Here is a 23685-nt window from a genome sequence, read left to right as displayed (position 1 = left end):
AGTTTGCAAATAGAGGGAGGAGGGGAGCCCCGGAGAGCAGGGACCCCGACCCATCTATCCAGGTCCCCCCTGTTACTGGTTTCCCATCTCAATAGGTTCCCCATGCCACTGGTTTCCTTAAGTTACTGGTTTTCCATCTCAATGGGTTCCCCATGTTACTGGTTTCCCATCTCAATGGGTTCCCCATGCTACTGGTTTCCTTAAGTTACTGGTTTTCCATGTTACTGGTTTCCCATCTCAATGGGTTCCCCATGCTACTGGTTTCCTTAAGTTACTGGTTTTCCATGTTACTGGTTTCCCATCTCAGTGGGTTCCCCATGTTACTAGTTCCCCATCTCAATGGGTTCCCCATGCTACTGGTTTCCTTTAGTTACTGGTTTTCCATGTTACTGGTTTCCCATCTCAGTGGGTTCCCCATGCCACTGGTTTCCTTTAGTTACTGGTTTTCCATGTTACTGGTTTCCCATCTCAATGGGTTCCCCATGCTACTGGTTTCCTTTAGTTACTGGTTTTCCGTGTTACTGGTTTCCCATCTCAGTGGGTTCCCCATGTTACTAGTTTCCCATCTCAATGGGTTCCCCATGCTACTGGTTTCCTTTAGTTACTGGTTTTCCATGTTACTGGTTTCCCATCTCAATAGGTTCCCCATGCCACTGGTTTCCTTAAGTTACTGGTTTTCCATGTTACTGGCTTCTCATCTTAGTGGGTTCCCCATGTTACTGGTTTCTTGTGTTACTGGTTTCCCATCTCAGTGGGTTCCCCATGTTACTGGTTTCCTTAAGTTACTGATTTTCCATGTTACTGGTTTCCCATCTGAATGGGTTCCCCATGTTACTGGTTTTCTCAAGTTACTGATTTTCCATGTTACTGGTTTCCCCATGTTACTGGTTTCCTTAAGTTACTGATTTTCCATGTTACTGGTTTCCCCATGTTACTGGTTTCCTTAAGTTACTGATTTTCCATGTTACTGGTTTCCCATCTCAGTGGGTTCCCCATGCTACTGGTTTCCTTAAGTTATTGGTTTTCCATGTTATTGGTTCCCTATGTTACTGGTTTCCCATCTCAATGGGTTTCCCATGTTACTGGTTTTTGTAAGTTACTGATTTTCCATGTTACTGGTTTCCCTGTGTTACTGGTTTCCCATCTCAATGGGTTCCCCATGCTACTGGTTTTTCCTAAGTTACTGTTTTCCCATTTTAATGGGTTCCCCATGTTACTGGTTCCCCATCTCAATGGGTTCCCCATGTTACTGGTTTCCCTAAATTACTGGTTTCCTATTTTAAAGGGTTCCCTATGCTACTGGTGGTCCCATGTTACTGGAAGGCAGTGCTGGGGAGCTGGTCAAACTGGGGACAAAGAATTCTTTGTTTTACTGGGATTCTTATGTTATTACTGAGCTCCCCGTGTTTCTGGCTTCCATTGTGACTGGGATCTGCCTGGAATCCCCATGTTACTGGTTTTTCCATGTTTTACTGGGATCTCGCATGTTAATTGTGATCCCCAGGCTTTACTGGGTTCTCCAGATTACTGGGAGGCAATACCGGGGAGCTGGTCAAACTGGGGGCAGAGGGTTTCCCATGTTACGGGGATCCGAATATTACTGGGTTTGCCATGTTTCTGAGTCATATGATATTATTATTATGGCCCAGAAACATGGCAAACCCAGTAATATCTGAATCCCTGTAACATGGAGAAACTGGTAACATGGGAATCCCAGTAACACGGAGAATCTGGTAACCTGCTTCTCCTTAAAGGCTCAAGGCATGAAAAACTCCCATTCTTTTCATTGCAATCTTTTGATTTAAATTGCATTTGCAAATTATGTAAAGAATTATACAGTGTTTTCTATGCACTCCTTTTGGTTTAAATTGCATTTAAACCTAAATGCGTCCTAAATGCAACATGCAAATTTCAAGACGGAAAATCTCCCATTCTTCCCTTTTCATTGGAAGCTTTTGATTTAAATTGCATTTGTCTGTGAATTGCATCCTGGATGCAAAATGCAAATTCTATTAAGAATTATACACAGTCTTCTATGTACTCCTTTTGGTTTAAATTGCATTTCTTTATTAATTGCATCCTAAATGCAACATGCACATTTCAAGGCAGAAAAACTCCCACTCTTTTCATTGCAATCTTTTAAATTGCATTTGTCTGTGAGTTGCATCCTGGATGCAAAATGCAAATTATTTAAAGAATTATACAGTGAAAAGCACGCATACACATAGTAAAATACATGAGATAAAAAGATAAAACACAATTTTAAAAAACAGAATATGTTGGTCAGCCTGGGAACTACGATGTGAGTGAACATGAGCTCCATGCAAATGCCAATCTCTTCCTTTCTCTCCTTCTTTCTTTCTCTTTCGTTCCTTCGTTCCAGCCTCACCATTTCCGCCGACGAGGAGAAAAGGTACGCGCAAAGCCCGCCAAGGCAGGGACGGGAGTGGGGACGATGGAGGCGGCAGTCCTTTGGCTCCTGGGCAAATCCGGTGCCACGTTGCAAAACGTTGCCCAAAAAAGAGGCAGCTGCGGAAGTGGTTTTGCAGCAAAACTCTTTCTTCTTTGCCCAGGAAAATTGCAGGCTTTGCAAAATGGCATGGCATGGGGACAGCCTGGCCCTAAAGGCAGAAGGAAAGGCTTCTCTCTCTTAGGAATAGTTTGGCTGCTCATTCCCAACAAAAGGGTTGGCATTTCATGCTTGAGCTGCAACCCATTGCTGCAACACATGCATTAACTTGCTGCCATTGCATGCTTTTGCAAGTCTTCCTGACTTAAGGGGTTGATTTGCTCCCTTGAGCTGCAACCCATTACTGCATTACATGCATTAATTCTCTGCCATTGCATGCTTTTGCAAGAATTCCTTGACAGAGTTGCACTGTCTGAGCTGCAACCCATTACTGCATTACATGCATTAATTTGCTGCCATTGCATGCTTTTGCAAGAATTCCTGACAAACAGGGTTGCACTGTCTCTGAGCTGCAACCCATTACTGCATTACTTGCATTAATTCGCTGTCATTGCATGCTTTTGCAAGAATTCCTGACAAACGGGGTTGCACTGTCTCTGAGCTGCAACCCATTACTGCATTACTTGCATTAATTCACTGTCATTGCATGTTCTTGCAAAAATTCCTGACAAACAGGGTTGCATTGTCTGTTTGAGCTGCAGCCCATTACTGCATTTCATGCATTAATTTGCTGCCATTGTATGCTTTTGCAAGAATTCCTGACAAACGGGGTTGCACTGTCTGAGCTGCAACCCATTACTGCATTTCATGCATTAATTTGCTGCCATTGCATGCCTTTGCAAGAATTCCTGACAAACGGGGTTGCACTGTCTGAGCTGCAACCCATTACTGCATTACTTGCATTAATTTGCTGCCATTGCATGCTTTTGCAAGAATTCCTGACAAACGGGGTTGCACTGTCTGAGCTGCAACCCAGTGCTGCATCACCTGAGTTAATTTTCCGTCATTGCATGCTTTTGCAAAAATTCTCAATAAAAGGGGTTGCATGGCTTTTACAAAATCAAACCAGGAACAGGTAATTTTCTTACCTAGTGTCATTGCCAGCATTAAATCTGTTTGAATGACGTTTCCTCCTGCTGTTTAGTTCGGCCATTTTCACGGCGATCGTGACGTATATGAAGCACCTGGGGGTTAAGAGCAAGGCCGCCGAGAACAAGAAGTCCAAGGCCAACTTCTTCCGGAAAAAGGCAAGCCTCAAAACCCTCCTTTCTTGCAGCGGGATTCCCGCTTATCTTCTTTTTGGAAGGAGCCCAAAGGGAAGAATGACCCCGTTGGCTGGGGTGGAAGAGCAAAATGCGGGTCAGGGAACGAAGGGAGCGAGGCCATCCTGGTTGCAAACAAAGCCATGTCTCGTTCCCATGTAGATGTAGTAGAATAATAATAATAATAATAATAATAATTGTTATTTCCCTTGCAAAACGATACCTTGTTGGTTTTTCTCTTGGGGTCCTACCTGATGATGATGATGATAGTAATAATAATAATAATAATAATTCCCTTGCAAGTCAATGTCTTGTGTTTTCTCTTGGAGTCCTATCTGATGATGATGATGATGATGATAATAATAATAATAATAATAATAATAATAATAATAATAATAATACAGTAGAGTCTCGCTTATCCAACGTAAACGGGCCGGCAGAACATTGGATAAGCGAATATGTCGGATAATAAGGAGGGATTAAGGAAAAGCCTATTAAACATCAAATTAGGTTATGATTTTACAAATTAAACACCAAAACATCATCAATTTGACAGAAAAAGTAGTTCAATACGAAGTAATGCTATGTAGTAATTACTGTATTTACGAATTTAGCACCAAATATCATGATGTATTGAAAACATTGACTACAAAAATGCATTGGATAATCCAAAATGTTGGATAAGTGAGACTCTACTATAATAATAATTCCCTTGCAAGCCGATGTCTTGTGTTTTCTCTTGGAGTCCTATCTGATAATAATAATAATAATAATAATAATAATAATAATAATAATAATTCCTTTGCAAGCCGATGTCTTGTGTTTTCTCTTGGGGTCCTATCTGACAACAACAACAACAACAACAACAACAACAACAATAATTCCCTTGCAAGCTGATATCTTGTGTTTTCTCTTGGAGTCCTATAATAATAATAATAATAATAATAATAATAATAATAATAATAATAATAAGTTTATTTGTATCCCGCTTCCATTTCCCCCGATGGGGACTCGGGTCGGCTCACAGAAATATAAGATACAAAAACAATAACAATGTACATCAACAAACAATAACATGCACCAGTGGTAGCATTTACACATTAACCAAAATTTAAAAAACACTTATTGAAAACATAGAATTAAAAACAGTGAGGCTGTAATAGTAGATCAGCAAAATGCACGTTATAAGTTGTGAAGTGCACGCTATAAGAATCCTATCTGATAATAACGATAATACTGTAATAATAATTCCCTTGCAAGCTGATGTCTTGTTGTGTTTTCTCTTGGGGCCCTATCTGATGATGATGATAATAAGGATGATAATAATTTCCCTTGCAAGCTGATGCCTTGTTGCTCTTTCTCTTGGGGATCTATCTATCTGATGAAGATGATGATGATGATGATGATGATGATGATAACCCTTCTCCATCTTCCAGATTTCTGGTGCCAAGAAGCCCGAGGAGGCGGCCAAGCCGAAGAAGGGCTTCAGCATCTTGGACCCGGCCCGGTGGGCCCGACCGGACTCCCATTGTAAGTCTGCAAAGCTTGCAATTTGGGAAGGAAATGATAGATCTTATTTACTCCCAAAGCCTTTCTTTGACCCCGTGGATCAGGGGTCCCCAAACTTTTTAAGCCGAGGGCCGGTCCACAATCCTTCAGACTGTTGAGGGGCCGAATTATCATTTGGAGAGAAAAAAAACCGAACAAATTCCTATGCACACTGCACATATCTTATTTGTAGTGCAAAACAGCAATAACAATGAAAAACAATACAATACTTAAAAATGAAAATAATTTTAACCAATATAAACCTATCAGGATTTCAATAGGAAGTGTGGGCCTGCTTCTGGCCAATGAGATAGTCAGGTTAATTAGGGTTGTTGTTGTTGTTGATGATGATGATGATGATGTTGTTGTTGTGTGTCTTCAAGTCATTTCAGACTTTGGGCGAGCCTAAGTCCAAAATTATTTATTTATTCATTTACTATATTTATTTACTACATTTATATCCCGCCCTTCTCACCCCGAAGGGAACTCAGAGCAGCTGTATGTACATACAATATATTATATTATTAGCATAACACAATATTTTAGCATTATACTATATTGAACTATACCACTATACTGTAATATTATATGTAATTATATTATATGTAATATGTAATTATATTATATGTAATATATAACATATAATTAATATTATTATATGGTATTATTATTAGTATTATATTGTATAACATTATAATATTTTATCAATATTATATGTATATATACAATATATACATATATACACAATATATACAATATATTATATTATTAAAACTGATATAAAAATATTATATTATAAATGAGGGTGGGGGCCAGGTAAATTACCTTGGAGGGCCGCATCCGGCCCCCGGGCCTTAGTTTGGGGACCCCTGCCGTGGATAGATTAAAGGAGAGAAAAGGAAGAAATACAGCCATCCTGGAGCAGAACTTGGAAAAGAATTAGAATTCTTAGATAAATAGGAGTCGCAGCCCAGAAAGAGTTTTCCAAACTTTACCAAACTTTGCCCAAGGCTCAGTGTTTAGTGGGTCAATTGTTGCAGGTCAGTTTCAAGTCTCCAAGTGAATCATTTGCAGATTTAGAACAACCCTAAAACCACACCGTACATACATATCTTGGAACCCAATTTGTTCCAAGGTTTGCCTTTGCTTTCCTTTAATTTGCTTTCAATTTTAATTGAAAGCCATTGGTGAAGATTTGTGTCAGCTTATACTCGAGAATATATGCTACATTTCTTATTTTTCCCTATTATTATTGGTATTATTACATTTATTATTTTTCTCTATTTTTGTTGCTATTATTACATTTATTATACTCTATTATTATTATTAATAATAATAACATAATAATACATTTACTATTTCACTCTGATATTATTATTATTATTGCATTTATAATTTTACTCTATTTATTATTACTTGTATTATTTTCCTGTATAGATTATTATTATTATTAATAGTAATACATTTATTATTTCACTCTGATATTATTACTATTATTGCATTTATTATTTTACTCTATTTATTATTACTTGTATTATTTTCCTTTATTTATTATTATTATTATTACATGTATTATTTTACTCTATTATTAATAGTAATACATTTATTATTTCACTCTGATATTATTATTATTACATTTATTATTTTACTCTATTTATTATTACTTGTATTATTTTCCTGTATTTATTATTGTTATTATTATTATTATTACATGTATTATTTTACTCTATTATTATTCAAAGGATACATAAGCACATTTACATTGAAGAAGATGAGAATCATGATTTGATCAGAGTTGGACAGTCTTATCTTAAATTTGAGCTTTATGTAAATATTCAAAAACATTTAACCTACGGATGCCTCAATTAATGTAATTTTATTGGTATCTATTTTTATTTCTGAAATTTACCACCCTTGGCTTATATTTGGGTCGACTTATACTTGAGTATATACAGTAATTTTATTGGTATTTTGGCTTATACTGGAGTCAATGTTTTCCCAGTTTTTTTGGTGGTAAAATTAGGTGCCTTACCTTATATTCGGGTCAGCTTATACTCGAGTATATACGGTATTTTAAATCATTGATTAGACCCTGTTGTTTATATATTCCTGGGGCGGGTCTTGCTTTTCTTCTCTGTTTTGGTCTTTATTTTTTTCCTCCGTTTTGTTGTAGATTCTGATTACAGACAGGCCAAACCTGAGGGTGAAGGTACCCAGAAACCCAGTGCCATCCCATAATAATAATAATAATAATAATAACAACAACAACAACAATAACAACAGCATGGCACCCCATTTCACCCCATCATAACACTAGCCACCAATTTTCCTATTCCTGGTTTGACAATAACAATGTCTCCCATCAGTGTTCCATAATAATAATAATAATAATAATAATAATAATAATAATAATGTAGACTCTTGATTAAACGGAACTCTCAAGCAACCGGCAAAAAAATACTATAAATAACAATGAAAATAAAATCAATTCTAACCTACACTGAACTCAACTTGCACAGAGCATCACAACGCTGTCATTATAATTCAAGTATTAATATTTAATAGTAATATCAATATAAATATCAAGTTAAATACAGGGTCAATGGTACAGTATTTGGTCTCGTATCAGCAAGACCTATTTTAGGAGCATTTCAATATTAATATTTCATTGTATTTCAATACTATTGATAGGAATATCAAGTCAATATAGAGTCAGGTTTAGTGTTAGTGGGGCCTGTGTCAATATTAATATCAATATTAATATTAAGTATGCATATCTAATAATATGTTGGTAATATTGATATTAATATCAATTATTAATAGTTAATAGTTTGGCAATAATATCAATATTAGTATGAAGTATTAACAGTTCATAGTATGGTGATAATATTGCCATTGATATCAAGTATTAATAGGTTATAGTATGGCCATAATATTGATATTAATATCAAGTATTAATCATTAATAGTATGGCAATCATATATCACTATATATGGAGATAATATTGACATTAATATCATTATTAATATTAATAATTAATAGTATTAATTATTAGTATTAATAGTTTATAGTATGGCCATAATATTGATATTAATATCAAGTACTGATCATTAATAGTATGGTAATCATATCAATATTTATATCGAGTCTTAACAGTTAATAGTATGGCCATAATATTGACATTAGTCTCAAGTATTGATCATTAATAGCATGGGAATCATATCAATATTTATATCAAGTCTTAGCAGTTAATAGTATGGCCATAATATTGACATTAGTCTCAAGTATTAATAGGTTATAGTATGGCAATAATATTGATATTAATATCAAGTATTGATTATTAATAGCATAGGAATCATATCAATATTTATATCAAGTATTAATAGGTGATAGCATGGCAATAATATTGATATTAATATCAAGTATGATTGCTAAATGTGGCAGTAATATTGATATTAATATCAAGTATTGATCATTAATAGTACGGTAATCTTATCACTATTTACATCAAGTACAAACAGGTAATAGCATGGCAATAATGCTGATACAGTATTAATATCAAGTATGAATTGTTAAATGTGGCAATAATATTGATATTAATATCAAGTATTGATAATTAATAGTTTGGCAATAATATTGATATTAATGTCAAGTATTATACTGGTTGCTGACTGTAAATATCTTATCAAGAATTAATAGTTGATGATATGAGTTCTGGTTAACTGAGAGTCTACTGCAGGTATGGGCAAACTTTGGCCCTCCAGGTGTTTTGGACTTCAAGTCCCATAATTCCTAATAGCCAACCGGCTGTTAGGAATTATGGGACTTGAAGTCCAAAACACCTGGAGGGAAAGCGGAAGTTTGCCTAGGCCTGGTCTACTATAATAATAATAATAATAATATACTAATATATATCACGCACAGCCTAGCACATGTCTTGCATTGTCTGACAAATTCCGTCGCATGCTGTCTTGTCCGCCCATCTGTCCGTCCATCCATGCATCCCTGCACCTGTCTGTCAATCTTACGGGTTCCGTTCACGTTTTTCGGGGGGCACAGTGGTCACCGGGGTCCCGTTAACGTTCCCGTTTTCCTCCCTTTTAGCAGTCGACAAGGGGCCCCCCGCTCCGGACAGGAAGGGGTCCAAGGGGCCCGAGGGGACCCCGCTCCGCCCCAAGGGGGGGGCTTCCTCTTCCTCTTCCGCTTCCTCTTCCGCTTCCTCCTCGGGGCCCGATCCGCCCGGGATCTGCGTCAGCGTCCACCCCGCCATGCCTCCTCCGCCCGGGGAGAGCGCCAGCGAGGGAGAGGCGGCAGGTGAGGCACATTGTGAATTGGGCAGGAAGGAGGACACCCCCGACCCCTCCTGGCAGATGGCCATCCAGCCTCATATGCATTAGCCGTTGTTAGAGAAGTAGGACTAAAGCAGTGGTTCCCAAAGTGGGTGCTACCGCCCCCTGGTGGGCGCTGCAGTGATCCAGGGGGGCGGTGATGGCACCTATTAGGACATGGGGGCGGAGCTAGAGGAGTGGGTGGAGCTTCTTCCCAAGAGCCTGAGACAGGGCTGAGCCTCTGTATACCTTTCCTGAGGCGCTTGCTGGGATATCTGAAAAATATGCACCACGATAAAGGTTCAAAACATAGAACACAAAATGTATATTAGAGCATCATATACATAATAACGTTAACAATAATACAACTGATAACCAAATTCTGTCATCTGTAGTGGCACACAGTCGTAACTTACAAAGATTTATAGACTGCAATCATCCAGATGTAAATGCTACACAGAGCAGTTTTCAGTATAAAACATATATCAAACATATATCAACAAGACTCCAACCAAAGTTGGTTGGCGACACAGTATGTGTACATTCAGTCTCTCCAAATGCATGTAATATGCTGTAAAACTAAATATATCAGTGTACAAATCGATTGGCTCAAACCTGGCTCGGAGTCAAAACAAAACAAAGTCTTTGTAGTCTTGGAGCAGTTCTATAGGACTCCTCAGGATGTAAATGCAGTCAATTAGCCGTAGCTTTAGTTTGTTGACAATAAATAGTCAAATAGATGTTATTTTAGAGTAGCTGGCTGTGAGCCGAAGTAAGCGGTTTACATAAGCCGTTTACTACTGGTTCCCAGGTTTACTTCAGTTTCAGTTAACCCTTCATCTGGTAAGCGCTTGTTGGGACACAAGGGCGGAGCTAGGGATGTGGGCGGGGCCTCTTCCCAAGAGCGTGAGACAGGGCTGAGCCTCTGAGGCCTTTTAGGACTAAAGGGCGGGGCTAGGGGTGGGGGCGGGGCCTCTTCCCAAGAGCCTGAGACAGGGCTGAGCCTCTATACCTCTCCTGAGAGGCCTTTTAGGACTAAAGGGCGGAGCTAGGGAAGGGGGCGGGGCCTCCTTCCAAGAGCCTGAGACAGGGCTGAGCCTCTATATTTCTCCTAAGAGGCCTTTTAGGACTAAAGGGCGGGGCTAGGGGCGGAGGTGGGGCATCTTCTCAAGAGCATGAGACAGGGCTGAGCCTCTATATTTCTCCTGAGAGGCCTTTTAGGACTAAAGGGCGGGGCTAGGGGTGGGGGCAGGGCCTCTTCCCAAGTGCCGGAGACAGGGCTGAGCCTCTATACCTCCCCTGAGGTGCTTGTTAGAACATGGGAGTGGGGTATAGAGGTTCAGCCCCGTCAGGCACTTGGGAAGAGGCCCCGCCCCCTCCTCTAGCCCCGCCCCCTGTGTCCTGGCAGGCGCCGCAGGACAGGGATAGAAGCTCAGCCCTGCCTCAGAGCTCGTAACTCCGCCCATCCCAGTCCTGGCTGCCCATTGGTGGCATCTCTGAACCAGACTGTGTCTGAATCCCATAATTCCCCACATAATCAGAATCACCCTGAAACCCATCTTGAATCCCAAAATCATCATCACCATCATCCCCTCCGCTCTGAGGCTGTTGCTGAGTCACAACAGGAAGGCGTTCCTGGGCGCTTTGCAGAGAAGAGAAGCCGTGGGGCCACAAGCGAGTGCCTAGTTGGCCTGGCGGTTGAACCGCCTCTGGATGCAATATAATACAATGCCATGCAATAAGTCCCCTTTGCTGTTTACATAGGTGTGGACAGCCATTTCGGAGCGGATCCCGGGGACCCCGCCGTTGCCGAGCAACCCTTGACCGGGGAGCAGCCCTTGGCCGAGGACGGGGCGGAAAACGAAAGGTGGGTTTAGCCTTGGGGGTCATTGTCATGAGCAAAACTGTTGGGAATCTATGAGCGGTTAGACTCAAAAAAATAACCCTCTTTCTGGGGTGATTCCTCAAAAAGTAGCAGAAGCACACTTCACTAGCAGCAGAAACTTTCGTGAGGTGAGTTTGGGGAAGCCTTCGTTGTTTAGGATGGCAAAGGATTGCAAAACCTCCTTGAAAGTTCGAAAAGCATTTATTGGGGTAAAAAGAAATCCATTGTAGATAGAAAAGTTCTTGGAGCTAACTAGCTGTCTAAGCTAGCATCTAAGGAAGGTAAAAAGGTAGAAAATAACAAAATATCTAAATAACTACATTTTTCCAGTAGAGAGGGCAAAATGAGTCCTTCTTAGCTAGAAGACAAAGGAGAGAGAGATATGCCGGACCATGCGGTCCGAGCCTTTTGGGGCAATTAACATTCCAATCTAAATAGACCTATGGGGCATGGCTTCCGGCCTTTGGAGGTCGGAACTTCCTGCAGACTGAGGAATGTGTTCTTATCTTATTTCTGTGTGTTGAACTGTGCTTGCCGAGGCAAGAGGCTATAGAAGAATGCCAGCTCAGAGCGATGGCTTTTGCTGTGCTTAGTAAATATGTATTATTATTATTATTATTATTATTATTATTATTATTATTATTATTAAACTTTATTTGTACCCCGCTAGCATCTCCCGAAGGACTCGATGCGGCTTACAAAGGCCAAGGCCTCAACACACAATATAACAATACAAAACAAAGGCAAATTAAAACAATTAAAACAGTATAAACCACAAGCAATAACAATACGCTAAAACACAATAGAACTGGGCCGGGCCAGAGTAATGGGTACAAGATTAAGAAGTGCTGATGTGACAGGTGATATCTAAGGCTTCTAGGGCAAGTGCAGAGTGCGATATACGATCTTATAAATATTATATTTATAATCTTATATTATCTGCTTAGAACTGGATTATATGAGGCTCCTTCTTCACAGCTGTATAAAGTGTGAATATAAATATTAAATATATTAAATTTATATTTAATATAAATATTAAATATATTAAATATAAACTGGGCCGGGCCAGAGTAATGGGTACAAGATGAAAAGTGCTGATGTGACAGGTGATATCTAAGGCTTCTAGGGCAAGTCCAGAGTGTGATAGGCGATCTTAATTCTAATAAAGTGCTTATGGGACTTGGTGTTGGAGATTTCCTATTAATCTGGGAAGGCACATTCAAATGAAATTCACAGATATGAAATAAAAGTTTGGACCAGCAAAGGCCTGTCTAGGCATGCATGGAATATCGAGAGAGATTTCCCTCATTCTAACCTATCCACTACATAACTAATAGATGAGACTTGTGTAGTCCGGGAAGATATCCAACAAAAATGTTCTTGGGGAACCTTAGAAGTCCCACGGCCGGGTTCCAGTTCTGGTTCCGGACCTGGGTGCACGTCTTGTGGGTCGAACCCTCTCTCTATCTATATCCCAATGGAAGCGGTTTTCTTGGCTCTTTAGTCCTCCTTCCTCTTTAACATAATCACGTTCTCTCTCTCTCTCTCTCTCTCTCTCTCTTCTCGTTCTCTCTTTCTAGAAGGCGGAAAAGGTTGGTGGGCTTCCCTTTCCCTCCCCTCCCCCCTTTGCATGACCCCCTCCTTCCTCTTCGGGGCAAAGGCACACCAAACAGGATAAGTATCTATCTATTTAATAATTTTATTTATTTACTACATTGATACCTCGCTCATCTCACCCCGAAGGAGACTCAGAGCGGCTTACAAATCAAATGAACATACAATATATCATTAGCATAGCACAATATAAGCATTAAATTACTATACTGTACTATATCATTATATGGTCATATTATTAGTAATATTACATTTAATATATAATATATAATTAATATTATTATATTGTACTAGCTGTGCCCGGCCAGGTGTTGCTGTGACGTAGTCTGGTGGTTAGTATCCTTCTGGTTAGGAAGCAGCCTGGCTTTGAAGCTGTAAGGCTGTTCCACCATGGCAACATGACTTTATTTTTCTAGGTTTTTTTTATTGAAAGACATAGATTGGATGACTATGTCTTTTGTGGCCAAATTTGGTGTGATTTGGTTCAGTGGTTTTGTTACTTACTCCATGGGGAAAACGCACATTAAATTTTTATATAGATAGATTATTATTAGTAGTATAATATTGTATTCCATTATAATATTATAATCAATATTATATGTATATACAATATATTATATATTTATAAATTATTATAAATTATATATATATATATATATATATATGAATTTAAAATTAGCGTAGCATGTAATATAGCATAGCATATACTCGCATATAAGCCGATCTGAATATAAGCCGAGGCATCTAATTTTATCACAAAAAAACTGGGAAATCATTGACTCCAGTATAAGCCGAGGGTGGGAAATTTCAGAAATAACAACAGACACCAATAAAATTACATTAATTGAGGCATCAGTAGGTTAAATGTTTTTGAATATTTACATCAAGCTTTAATGTAAGATAAGACTGTCTTAACTCTGATTAAATCATTATTCTCATCTTCGATGTAAATGTGCTTATGTATCCTTTTAATAATAATATAGTAAAATAATACATGTAATAATAATAATAAATACAGGAAAATAATACATGTAATAATAAATTGAGTAGAATAATAAGATCAGAGTGAAATAATAAATGTATTAATACTAATAAAAATAGAGTAAAATAAATGTAATAGTAGCAACAATAATAGAGTAAAATAATAAATATAATAATAATAATAATAATAAATACAGGAAAATAATACACTAGTAATAAATACAGGAAAATAATAAATATAATAATAATTTCAGAGTGAAATAATTAATGTATTAATAATAATAATAATAACAACAATAAAAATAGAGTAAAATAAATGTAATAGTAGCAACCATAATAGAGTAAAATAATAAATATAATAATAATAATAATAATAATAATAATAAATACAGGAAAATAATACACTAGTAATAAATACAGGAAAATAATAAATATAATAATAATTTCAGAGTGAAATAATTAATGTATTAATAATAATAATAATAATAATAACAATAAAAATAGAGTAAAATAAATGTAATAGTAGCAACAATAATGGGGAAAAATAATAAATGTAATAATACCAATAATAATGGGGAAAAATAATAAATGTACCCTATATTCCCGAGTATAAGCTGACCCAAATAAACCAACCAGGACCCTCACCCGAGTATAAGCCGAGGGGGGCTCTTTCAGTCTTAAAAAAATACATGTCATTATAAATAGAGTAAAATAATAAATGCAATAATAAGATCAGAGTGAAATAATAAATGTATTATTAATAATAATAAAAATAGAGTAAAATAAATGTAATAGTAGCAACAATAATAGCGAGAAATATAATAAATGTAATAATACCAATAATAATAGAGAAAAATAATAAATGTACCATATATTCCCGAGTATAAGCTGACCCAAATATAAGCCAACCAGGACCCTCACCCGAGTATAAGCCAAGGGGGGCTTTTTCAGTCTTAAAAAAAGGGCTGAAAAACTAGGCTTATACTCGAGTATATACAGTATATCACCCTTTGGGGCCCTGGATCCATAGGAGTGGGTAGGGCCACTTTGGGGGTCCCTTTTGGGGGTCTTTGCAATGAGTGGCCCCCTTTTAGTGCATGCATTTCTCTCACGATGCCTTTCTCTCTCTCTCTCTCTCTCTCTCTCCCTTCCTCACGGCATGTGCTAACATCCTCCGTATCTCCCTTATTTGCGTCTGTTGTGTCTCCTTTTCCTTTGGGTCTCCGATGACCACCATGATCCATGCTTCCTTGTGTCCATTTGTGATCGGTCTCCCCATGCAATGCCCACATTGGGCCTTCCTTATGGCGTCCTGTGGGTCTGCGGTGTCAATACTCCAATTTTGGCACCCCTTCCTTGCCAAATACCGACCATGTTTACTCCAATTTTGGCACCCCTTCCTTGCCAAATACTGACCATGTTTACTCCAATTTTGGCACCCCTTCCTTGCCAAATACCGACCATGTTTACTCCAATTTTGGCACCCCTTCCTTGCCAAATACCGACCATGTTTACTCCAATTTTGGCACCCCTTCCTTGCCAAATACCGACCATGTTTACTCCAATTTTGGCACCCCTTCCTTGCCAAATACTGACCATGTTTACTCCAATTTTGGCACCCCTTCCTTGCCAAATACCGACCATGTTTACTCCAATTTTGGCACCCCTTCCTTGCCAAATACTGACCATGTTTACTCCAATTTTGGCACCCCTTCCTTGCCAAATACCGACCATGTTTACTCCAATTTTGGCACCCCTTCCTTGCCAAATACTGACCATGTTTACTCCAATTTTGGCACCCCTTCCTTGCCAAATACCGACCATGTTTACTCCAATTTTGGCACCCCTTCCTTGCCAAATACCGACCATGTTTACTCCAATTTTGGCACCCCTTCCTTGCCAAATACCGACCATGTTTACTCCAATTTTGGCACCCCTTCCTTGCCAAATACCGACCATGTTTACTCCAATTTTGGCACCCCTTCCTTGCCAAATACTGACCATGTTTACTCCAATTTTGGCACCCCTTCCTTGCCAAATACTGACCATGTTTACTCCAATTTTGGCACGCCTTCCTTGCCAAATACCGACCATGTTTACTCCAATTTTGGCACCCCTTTCTTGCCAAATACCGACCATGTTTACTCCAATTTTGGCACGCCTTCCTTGCCAAATACCGACCATGTTTACTCCAATTTTGGCACCCCTTTCTTGCCAAATACCGACCATGTTTACTCCAATTTTGGCACCCCTTTCTTGCCAAATACCGACCATGTTTACTCCAATTTTGGCACCCCTTCCTTGCCAAATACCGACCATGTTTACTCCAATTTTGGCACCCCTTCCTTGCCAAATACCGACCATGTTTACTCCAATTTTGGCACCCCTTCCTTGCCAAATACCGACCATGTTTACTCCAATTTTGGCACCCCTTCCTTGCCAAATACCGACCATGTTTACTCCAATTTTGGCACCCCTTCCTTGCCAAATACCGACCATGTTTACTCCAATTTTGGCACCCCTTCCTTGCCAAATACCGACCATGTTTACTCCAATTTTGGCACCCCTTCCTTGCCAAATACCGACCATGTTTACTCCAATTTTGGCACCCCTTCCTTGCCAAATACCGACCATGTTTACTCCAATTTTGGCACCCCTTCCTTGCCAAATACTGACCATATTTACTCCAATTTTGGCACCCCTTCCTTGCCAAATACCGACCATGTTTACTCCAATTTTGGCACCCCTTCCTTGCCAAATACCGACCATGTTTACTCCAATTTTGGCACCCCTTCCTTGCCAAATACTGACCATATTTACTCCAATTTTGGCACCCCTTCCTTGCCAAATACCGACCATGTTTACTCCAATTTTGGCACCCCTTCCTTGCCAAATACCGACCATGTTTACTCCAATTTTGGCACCCCTTCCTTGCCAAATACTGACCATGTTTACTCCAATTTTGGCACCCCTTCCTTGCCAAATACTGACCATGTTTACTCCAATTTTGGCACCCCTTCCTTGCCAAATACCGACCATGTTTACTCCAATTTTGGCACCCCTTCCTTGCCAAAACTTGTCATACTTGCTCCCCTTTGGGCACCCCTTTTTTCCAAATATTTACTCCCCTTTTGGCATCTGTTCCTTGCCAAAAATTGCCCATATTTGTCCTCATTTTGACATCCATTCCTTGCCAAAAACTGACTATATTGGCATATTGCCATTTTGGCATCCATTCCTTGCCAAAAACTGACTACATTTGCCCCCATTTTGGCATCCATTCCTTGCCAAAAACTGACCATATTTGTCCCCATTATGTCTTCCATTCCTTGCCAAAAACTGCCCATATTTGTCCCCATTATGTCTTCCATTCCTTGCCAAAAACTGCCCATATTTCCCCCCATTATGTCTTCCATTCCTTGCCAAAAACTGACCGTATTTACGTCCGAACCTATGTCTCGTTTCCAATGGGACTTTGGTACCGATGGTTGTCCTGCTCCTCGTGCAATTCCCCTGATTGTGCCCATTTGGGTCCTGTTGTGCCGAAAACCTGTGCCGTTGTGTGTTCATTGTTATGGGTTTGTTGCGCCTCCATGCGATGTCCCTTTGCCCAAACTGGGGGTCACACTCATGCCTTTCCTGTGGGTCCGTTGTGCCGACGATCCGTCTGTCCATTGTAATTCGTTTGTGGCCCCTCCGTTGCCGCTCCCTGCCTCCGCCCCTTGTCTTGTCCAAACCGGTCAACTGTCCGGCCACCCTTTGTGGCCGCTCCGGCCAGGCTGACCGGGAAGCTGGGCCGGTCGGAGAGCCTCCGCGTGTGCGAGCGCAAGCGGTCCCTGCGTGGCTCGGCCAAAGGCAAGCAGCCGCGCTCCCGGAGCGACGTGGACGCCGAGGCCGCCACACGCGCCACGCAGATGCAGCAGCAAAAGGGCAGCCACACGTGAGTGCGGGGGGGGGGGGGGCAGACCCCCAGAGAGAGGGGCCCGAGGAGACCCCGCAAAGGCCAGACCAGCACTGGGCACGCTTTGCATTGGCCTGGTCCCCACTCGGTCAGCGCATTGGCCGGTCTTGACGTGGACTCATCACTCATAGACCCTTCACTCTCTTTCCCTATTATTACTATGGTTATTTTATTGTATGACACAGCAAACAAGATAGACGTGCTGGATTTCATATCACAAAATCACAAGGCAAACACTTCCCAAGTGTCTAGGACAACCAGTACAAGAAAACCGCACTACAAACTATTGTTATTATTATTATTATTATTACTATTATTATTATTATTATTACTATTATTATTATTATTATTACTATTATTATTATTATTACTATTATTATTATTATTATTATTATTATTAGTATGACACAGCAAACAAGATAGACGTGCTGGATTTCATATCACAAAATCACAAGGCAAACACTTCCCAAGTGTCTAGGACAACCAGTACAAGAAAACCGCACTACAAACTATTGTTATTATTATTATTATTATTACTATTATTATTATTATTATTACTATTATTATTATTATTATTACTATTATTATTATTATTACTATTATTATTATTATTATTATTAGTATGACACAGCAAACAAGATAGACGTGCTGGATTTCATATCACAAAATCACAAGGCAAACACTTCGCAAGTGTCTAGGACAACCAGTACAAGAAAACCGCACTACAAACTATTGTTATTATTATTATTATTATTACTATTATTATTATTATTATTATTATTAGTATGACACAGCAAACAAGATAGACGTGCTGGATTTCATATCACAAAATCACAAGGCAAACACTTCCCAAGTGTCTAGGACAACCAGTACAAGAAAACCGCACTACAAACTATTGTTATTATTATTATTATTATTATTATTACTATTATTATTATTATTATTATTATTAGTAGTAGTAGTAGTATGACACAGCAAACAAGATAGACGTGCTGGATTTCATATCACAAAATCACAAGGCAAACACTTCCCAAGTGTCTAGGACAACCAGTACAAGAAAACCGCACTACAAACTATTGTTATTATTATTATTATTATTACTATTATTATTATTATTATTATTATTAGTATGACACAGCAAACAAGATAGACGTGCTGGATTTCATATCACAAAATCACAAGGCAAACACTTCCCAAGTGTCTTAAGACAACCAGTACAAGAAAACCGCACTACAAACTATTGTTGTTGTTGTTGTTATTATTATTATTATTATTATTATTATTATTATTATTATTATTATTATTATTGGCTGGTCTCTGCATGGATGCATCCATTGTGCCTCTTCAGTCCCATTTCCATTATTTTATTGCTTATTATTATTATTATTATTATTATTGTATTGTCGAAGGCTTTCGTGGCTGCAATCACTGTGTTGCTATGAGTCTTTCAGGCTGTTATAGTCATGTTCCAGAAGGAGAGAAAGCTTCTGGAACGTGGCCATAACAGCCCGAAAGACTCACAGCAACCTATTATTATTATTATTATTGTATTGTCGAAGGCTTTCATGGCATTAGCAATTTCGTAGAGAAGTAGGGATAAAGAATCAACGACAGCTAGAGTTTAAAGAGACTCCCAAAGGCCATCCAGACCAACCCTTTTTTCTGTAAGGCAGACGGACACCATCGGATCCCTCCCAACAGATGGCTGTGCAGCCTCTGTTAAGAAACCTCTCTAGATGATGATCTCGGAAGAGATTCACTTCCTCGGTTGAGCTCCTTCAGTCCCTTTGCTATTGTTGTTGTTGTTATTATTATTGGTGGGCAGCCATGTTGACCTCTGGTGTTGCGTGTCCCGCTTTGCCCTCCAGCCTGGAGCCCTGGGGGTCCGGAGGGGGTCCGGGGGAGCCCTCCCCGCAGCCGTCCCCGCTGTCCTTTCTGCCTGCCCAGTCTGAGGAGGCTGAGCCTGCGCCGGCACCGCTTTCGCGCGGCATTCCCGAGATGGAGATGGATCCGCCCAACTGGCGCGACCTCGTCCCCCCCGGGACCCTCCTCGGGCTGAAGAAGAGCCAGGTCAAGCGGCAAGAGGTCATCAACGGTGAGAATGGAGGGAGGTGGAGGGGTGGGTGGATGGGTGGATGGATTGATAGATAGATATGAGGAATAGGTAGGTAGGTAGACCTCCTCGGGCTGAAGAAGAGCCAGGTCAAGGGGTAAGAAGTCATCAATGGTGAAGGAGGTGAATAGATAGATAGATAGATAGATAGACAGACAGATAGGAGGGAAAGATAGATAGATAGATAGATAGATAGATAGATGGATGGATGGATGGGAGCGGTAGGTAGGTAGGTAGGTGGACCTCCATGGGCTGAAGAAGAGCCAGGTCAAGCAGCAAGAGGTCATCAATGGTGAGATGGAGGGAGGTGGAGGGGTGGGTGGATGGATGGATGGATGGATAGATAGATAGATAGATAGATAGATATGAGGAATAGGTAGGTAGGTAGGTAGGTAGACCTCCTTGGGCTGAAGAAGAGCCAGGTCAAGGGGTAAGAAGTCATCAATGGTGAAAGAGGTGAATAGATAGATAGATAGATAGATAGACAGACAGACAGACAGACAGACAGATAGGAGGGAAAGATAGATAGATAGATAGATAGATAGATAGATAGATAGATAGATAGATAGATAGATAGATAGATAGATAGATAGATAGATAGATGGATGGATGGATAGATGGATAGATGGATAGATGGATAGATGGATAGATGGATAGATGGATAGATGGATGGATGGGAGCGGTAGGTAGGTAGGTAGGTAGGTGGACCTCCATGGGCTGAAAAAGAGTCAGGTCAAGCAGCAAGAGGTCATCAACGGTGAGATGGAGGGAGGTGGAGGGGTGGGTGGATGGGTGGATGGATTGATAGATAGATAGATATGAGGAATAGGTAGGTAGGTAGGTAGACCTCCTCGGGCTGAAGAAGAGCCAGGTCAAGGGGTAAGAAGTCATCAATGGTGAAGGAGGTGAATAGATAGATAGATAGATAGATAGATAGATAGATAGATAGATAGACAGACAGATAGGAGGGTAAGATAGATAGATAGATAGATAGATAGATAGATAGATAGATAGATAGATAGATAGATAGATAGATAGATGGATGGATGGATGGATGGGAGCGGTAGGTAGGTAGGTAGGTGGACCTCCATGGGCTGAAGAAGAGCCAGGTCAAGCAGCAAGAGGTCATCAATGGTGAGATGGAGGGAGGTGGAGGGGTGGGTGGATGGATGGATGGATGGATAGATAGATAGATAGATAGATATGAGGAATAGGTAGGTAGGTAGGTAGGTAGACCTCCTTGGGCTGAAGAAGAGCCAGGTCAAGGGGTAAGAAGTCATCAATGGTGAAAGAGGTGAATAGATAGATAGATAGATAGATAGACAGACAGACAGACAGACAGACAGATAGGAGGGAAAGATAGATAGATAGATAGATAGATAGATAGATAGATAGATAGATAGATAGATAGATAGATAGATGGATGGATAGATGGATAGATGGATAGATGGATAGATGGATAGATGGATAGATGGATGGATGGGAGCGGTAGGTAGGTAGGTAGGTAGGTGGACCTCCATGGGCTGAAAAAGAGTCAGGTCAAGCAGCAAGAGGTCATCAACGGTGAGATGGAGGGAGGTGGAGGGGTGGGTGGATGGGTGGATGGATTGATAGATAGATAGATATGAGGAATAGGTAGGTAGGTAGGTAGACCTCCTCGGGCTGAAGAAGAGCCAGGTCAAGGGGTAAGAAGTCATCAATGGTGAAGGAGGTGAATAGATAGATAGATAGATAGATAGATAGACAGACAGATAGGAGGGTAAGATAGATAGATAGATAGATAGATAGATAGATAGATAGATAGATGGATGGATGGATGGGAGCGGTAGGTAGGTAGGTAGGTGGACCTCCATGGGCTGAAGAAGAGCCAGGTCAAGCAGCAAGAGGTCATCAATGGTGAGATGGAGGGAGGTGGAGGGGTGGGTGGATGGATGGATGGATAGATAGATAGATAGATAGATAGATATGAGGAATAGGTAGGTAGGTAGGTAGGTAGACCTCCTTGGGCTGAAGAAGAGCCAGGTCAAGGGGTAAGAAGTCATCAATGGTGAAAGAGGTGAATAGATAGATAGATAGATAGATAGACAGACAGACAGACAGACAGACAGATAGGAGGGAAAGATAGATAGATAGATAGATAGATAGATAGATAGATAGATAGATAGATAGATAGATAGATAGATGGATGGATAGATGGATAGATGGATAGATGGATGGATGGGAGCGGTAGGTAGGTAGGTAGGTAGGTGGACCTCCATGGGCTGAAAAAGAGTCAGGTCAAGCAGCAAGAGGTCATCAACGGTGAGATGGAGGGAGGTGGAGGGGTGGGTGGATGGGTGGATGGATTGATAGATAGATAGATATGAGGAATAGGTAGGTAGGTAGGTAGACCTCCTCGGGCTGAAGAAGAGCCAGGTCAAGGGGTAAGAAGTCATCAATGGTGAAGGAGGTGAATAGATAGATAGATAGATAGATAGATAGACAGACAGACAGATAGGAGGGAAAGATAGATAGATAGATAGATAGATAGATAGATAGATAGATAGATAGATAGATAGATAGATGGATGGATGGATGGATGGATGGATGGGAGCGGTAGGTAGGTAGGTAGGTGGACCTCCATGGGCTGAAGAAGAGCCAGGTCAAGCAGCAAGAGGTCATCAATGGTGAGATGGAGGGAGGTGGAGGGGTGGGTGGATGGATGGATGGATGGATAGATAGATAGATAGATAGATAGATAGATAGATAGATAGATAGATATGAGGAATAGGTAGGTAGGTAGGTAGGTAGACCTCCTTGGGCTGAAGAAGAGCCAGGTCAAGGGGTAAGAAGTCATCAATGGTGAAAGAGGTGAATAGATAGATAGATAGATAGATAGACAGACAGACAGACAGACAGACAGACAGACAGATAGGAGGGAAAGATAGATAGATAGATAGATGGATGGATGGATGGATGGATGGATAGATGGATAGATGGATAGATGGATAGATGGATAGATGGATAGATGGATGGATGGGAGCGGTAGGTAGGTAGGTGGACCTCCATGGGCTGAAAAAGAGTCAGGTCAAGCAGCAAGAGGTCATCAATGGTGAGATGGAGGGAGGTGGAGGGGTGGGTGGATGGGTGGATGGATGGATGGATGGATGGATAGATATATAGATAGATAGATATGAGGAATAGGTAGGTAGGTAGGTAGGTAGGTAGACCTCATTGGGCTGAAGAAGAGCCAGGTCAAGGGGCAAGAAGTCATCAACGGTGAAAGAGGTGAATAGACAAACAGACAGACAGACAGATAGGAGGGAAAGATAGATAGACAGATAGAGTAGATGAATAGATAGATAGCAGGGATGGGTAGGTAGATAGGTAGGTGGACCTCCATGGGCTGAAGAAGACCCAGGTCAAGTGTCAAGAAGTCATCAACAGTGAGAGAGGTGGATAGATGAGATAGACAGACAGACAGATAGGAGAGATAGATAAATAGATAGATAGGAGAGGGTTGAATGAAAAGTAATGCCTCCAC

The 23685-nt window shown here is 40.3% G+C and overlaps 1 protein-coding gene across 6 annotated transcripts in view; it reads left to right on the top strand.

Moving 5' to 3' along the window:
* The window catches only part of arhgef1 (Rho guanine nucleotide exchange factor 1), an 84832-nt gene that overhangs the window by 31855 nt on the left and 29292 nt on the right, over positions 1-23685 (top strand). For 2 of the 6 annotated variants that reach the window (XM_062966848.1, XM_062966853.1), the window contains 9 exons: positions 2384-2413; positions 3615-3717; positions 5169-5262; positions 7454-7489; positions 9385-9594; positions 11373-11475; positions 13074-13085; positions 17867-18028; positions 19918-20144. In XM_062966848.1, the coding sequence (XP_062822918.1) occupies positions 2384-2413; positions 3615-3717; positions 5169-5262; positions 7454-7489; positions 9385-9594; positions 11373-11475; positions 13074-13085; positions 17867-18028; positions 19918-20144 (977 nt within the window). Of the gene's footprint in view, positions 1-3; positions 575-640; positions 2414-3614; positions 3718-5168; positions 5263-7453; positions 7490-9384; positions 9595-11372; positions 11476-13073; positions 13086-17866; positions 18029-19917; positions 20145-23685 lie in introns of those variants that run through there. The other 4 variants (XM_062966852.1, XM_062966849.1, XM_062966850.1 and 1 more) reach the window with 4 other exon arrangements.

Source organism: Anolis carolinensis, unplaced genomic scaffold (assembly GCF_035594765.1).
Source record: "Anolis carolinensis isolate JA03-04 unplaced genomic scaffold, rAnoCar3.1.pri scaffold_36, whole genome shotgun sequence".
Taxonomy (NCBI): Eukaryota; Metazoa; Chordata; class Lepidosauria; order Squamata; family Dactyloidae; genus Anolis; species Anolis carolinensis.
This window is presented reverse-complemented; position numbering and strand designations above follow the sequence as displayed.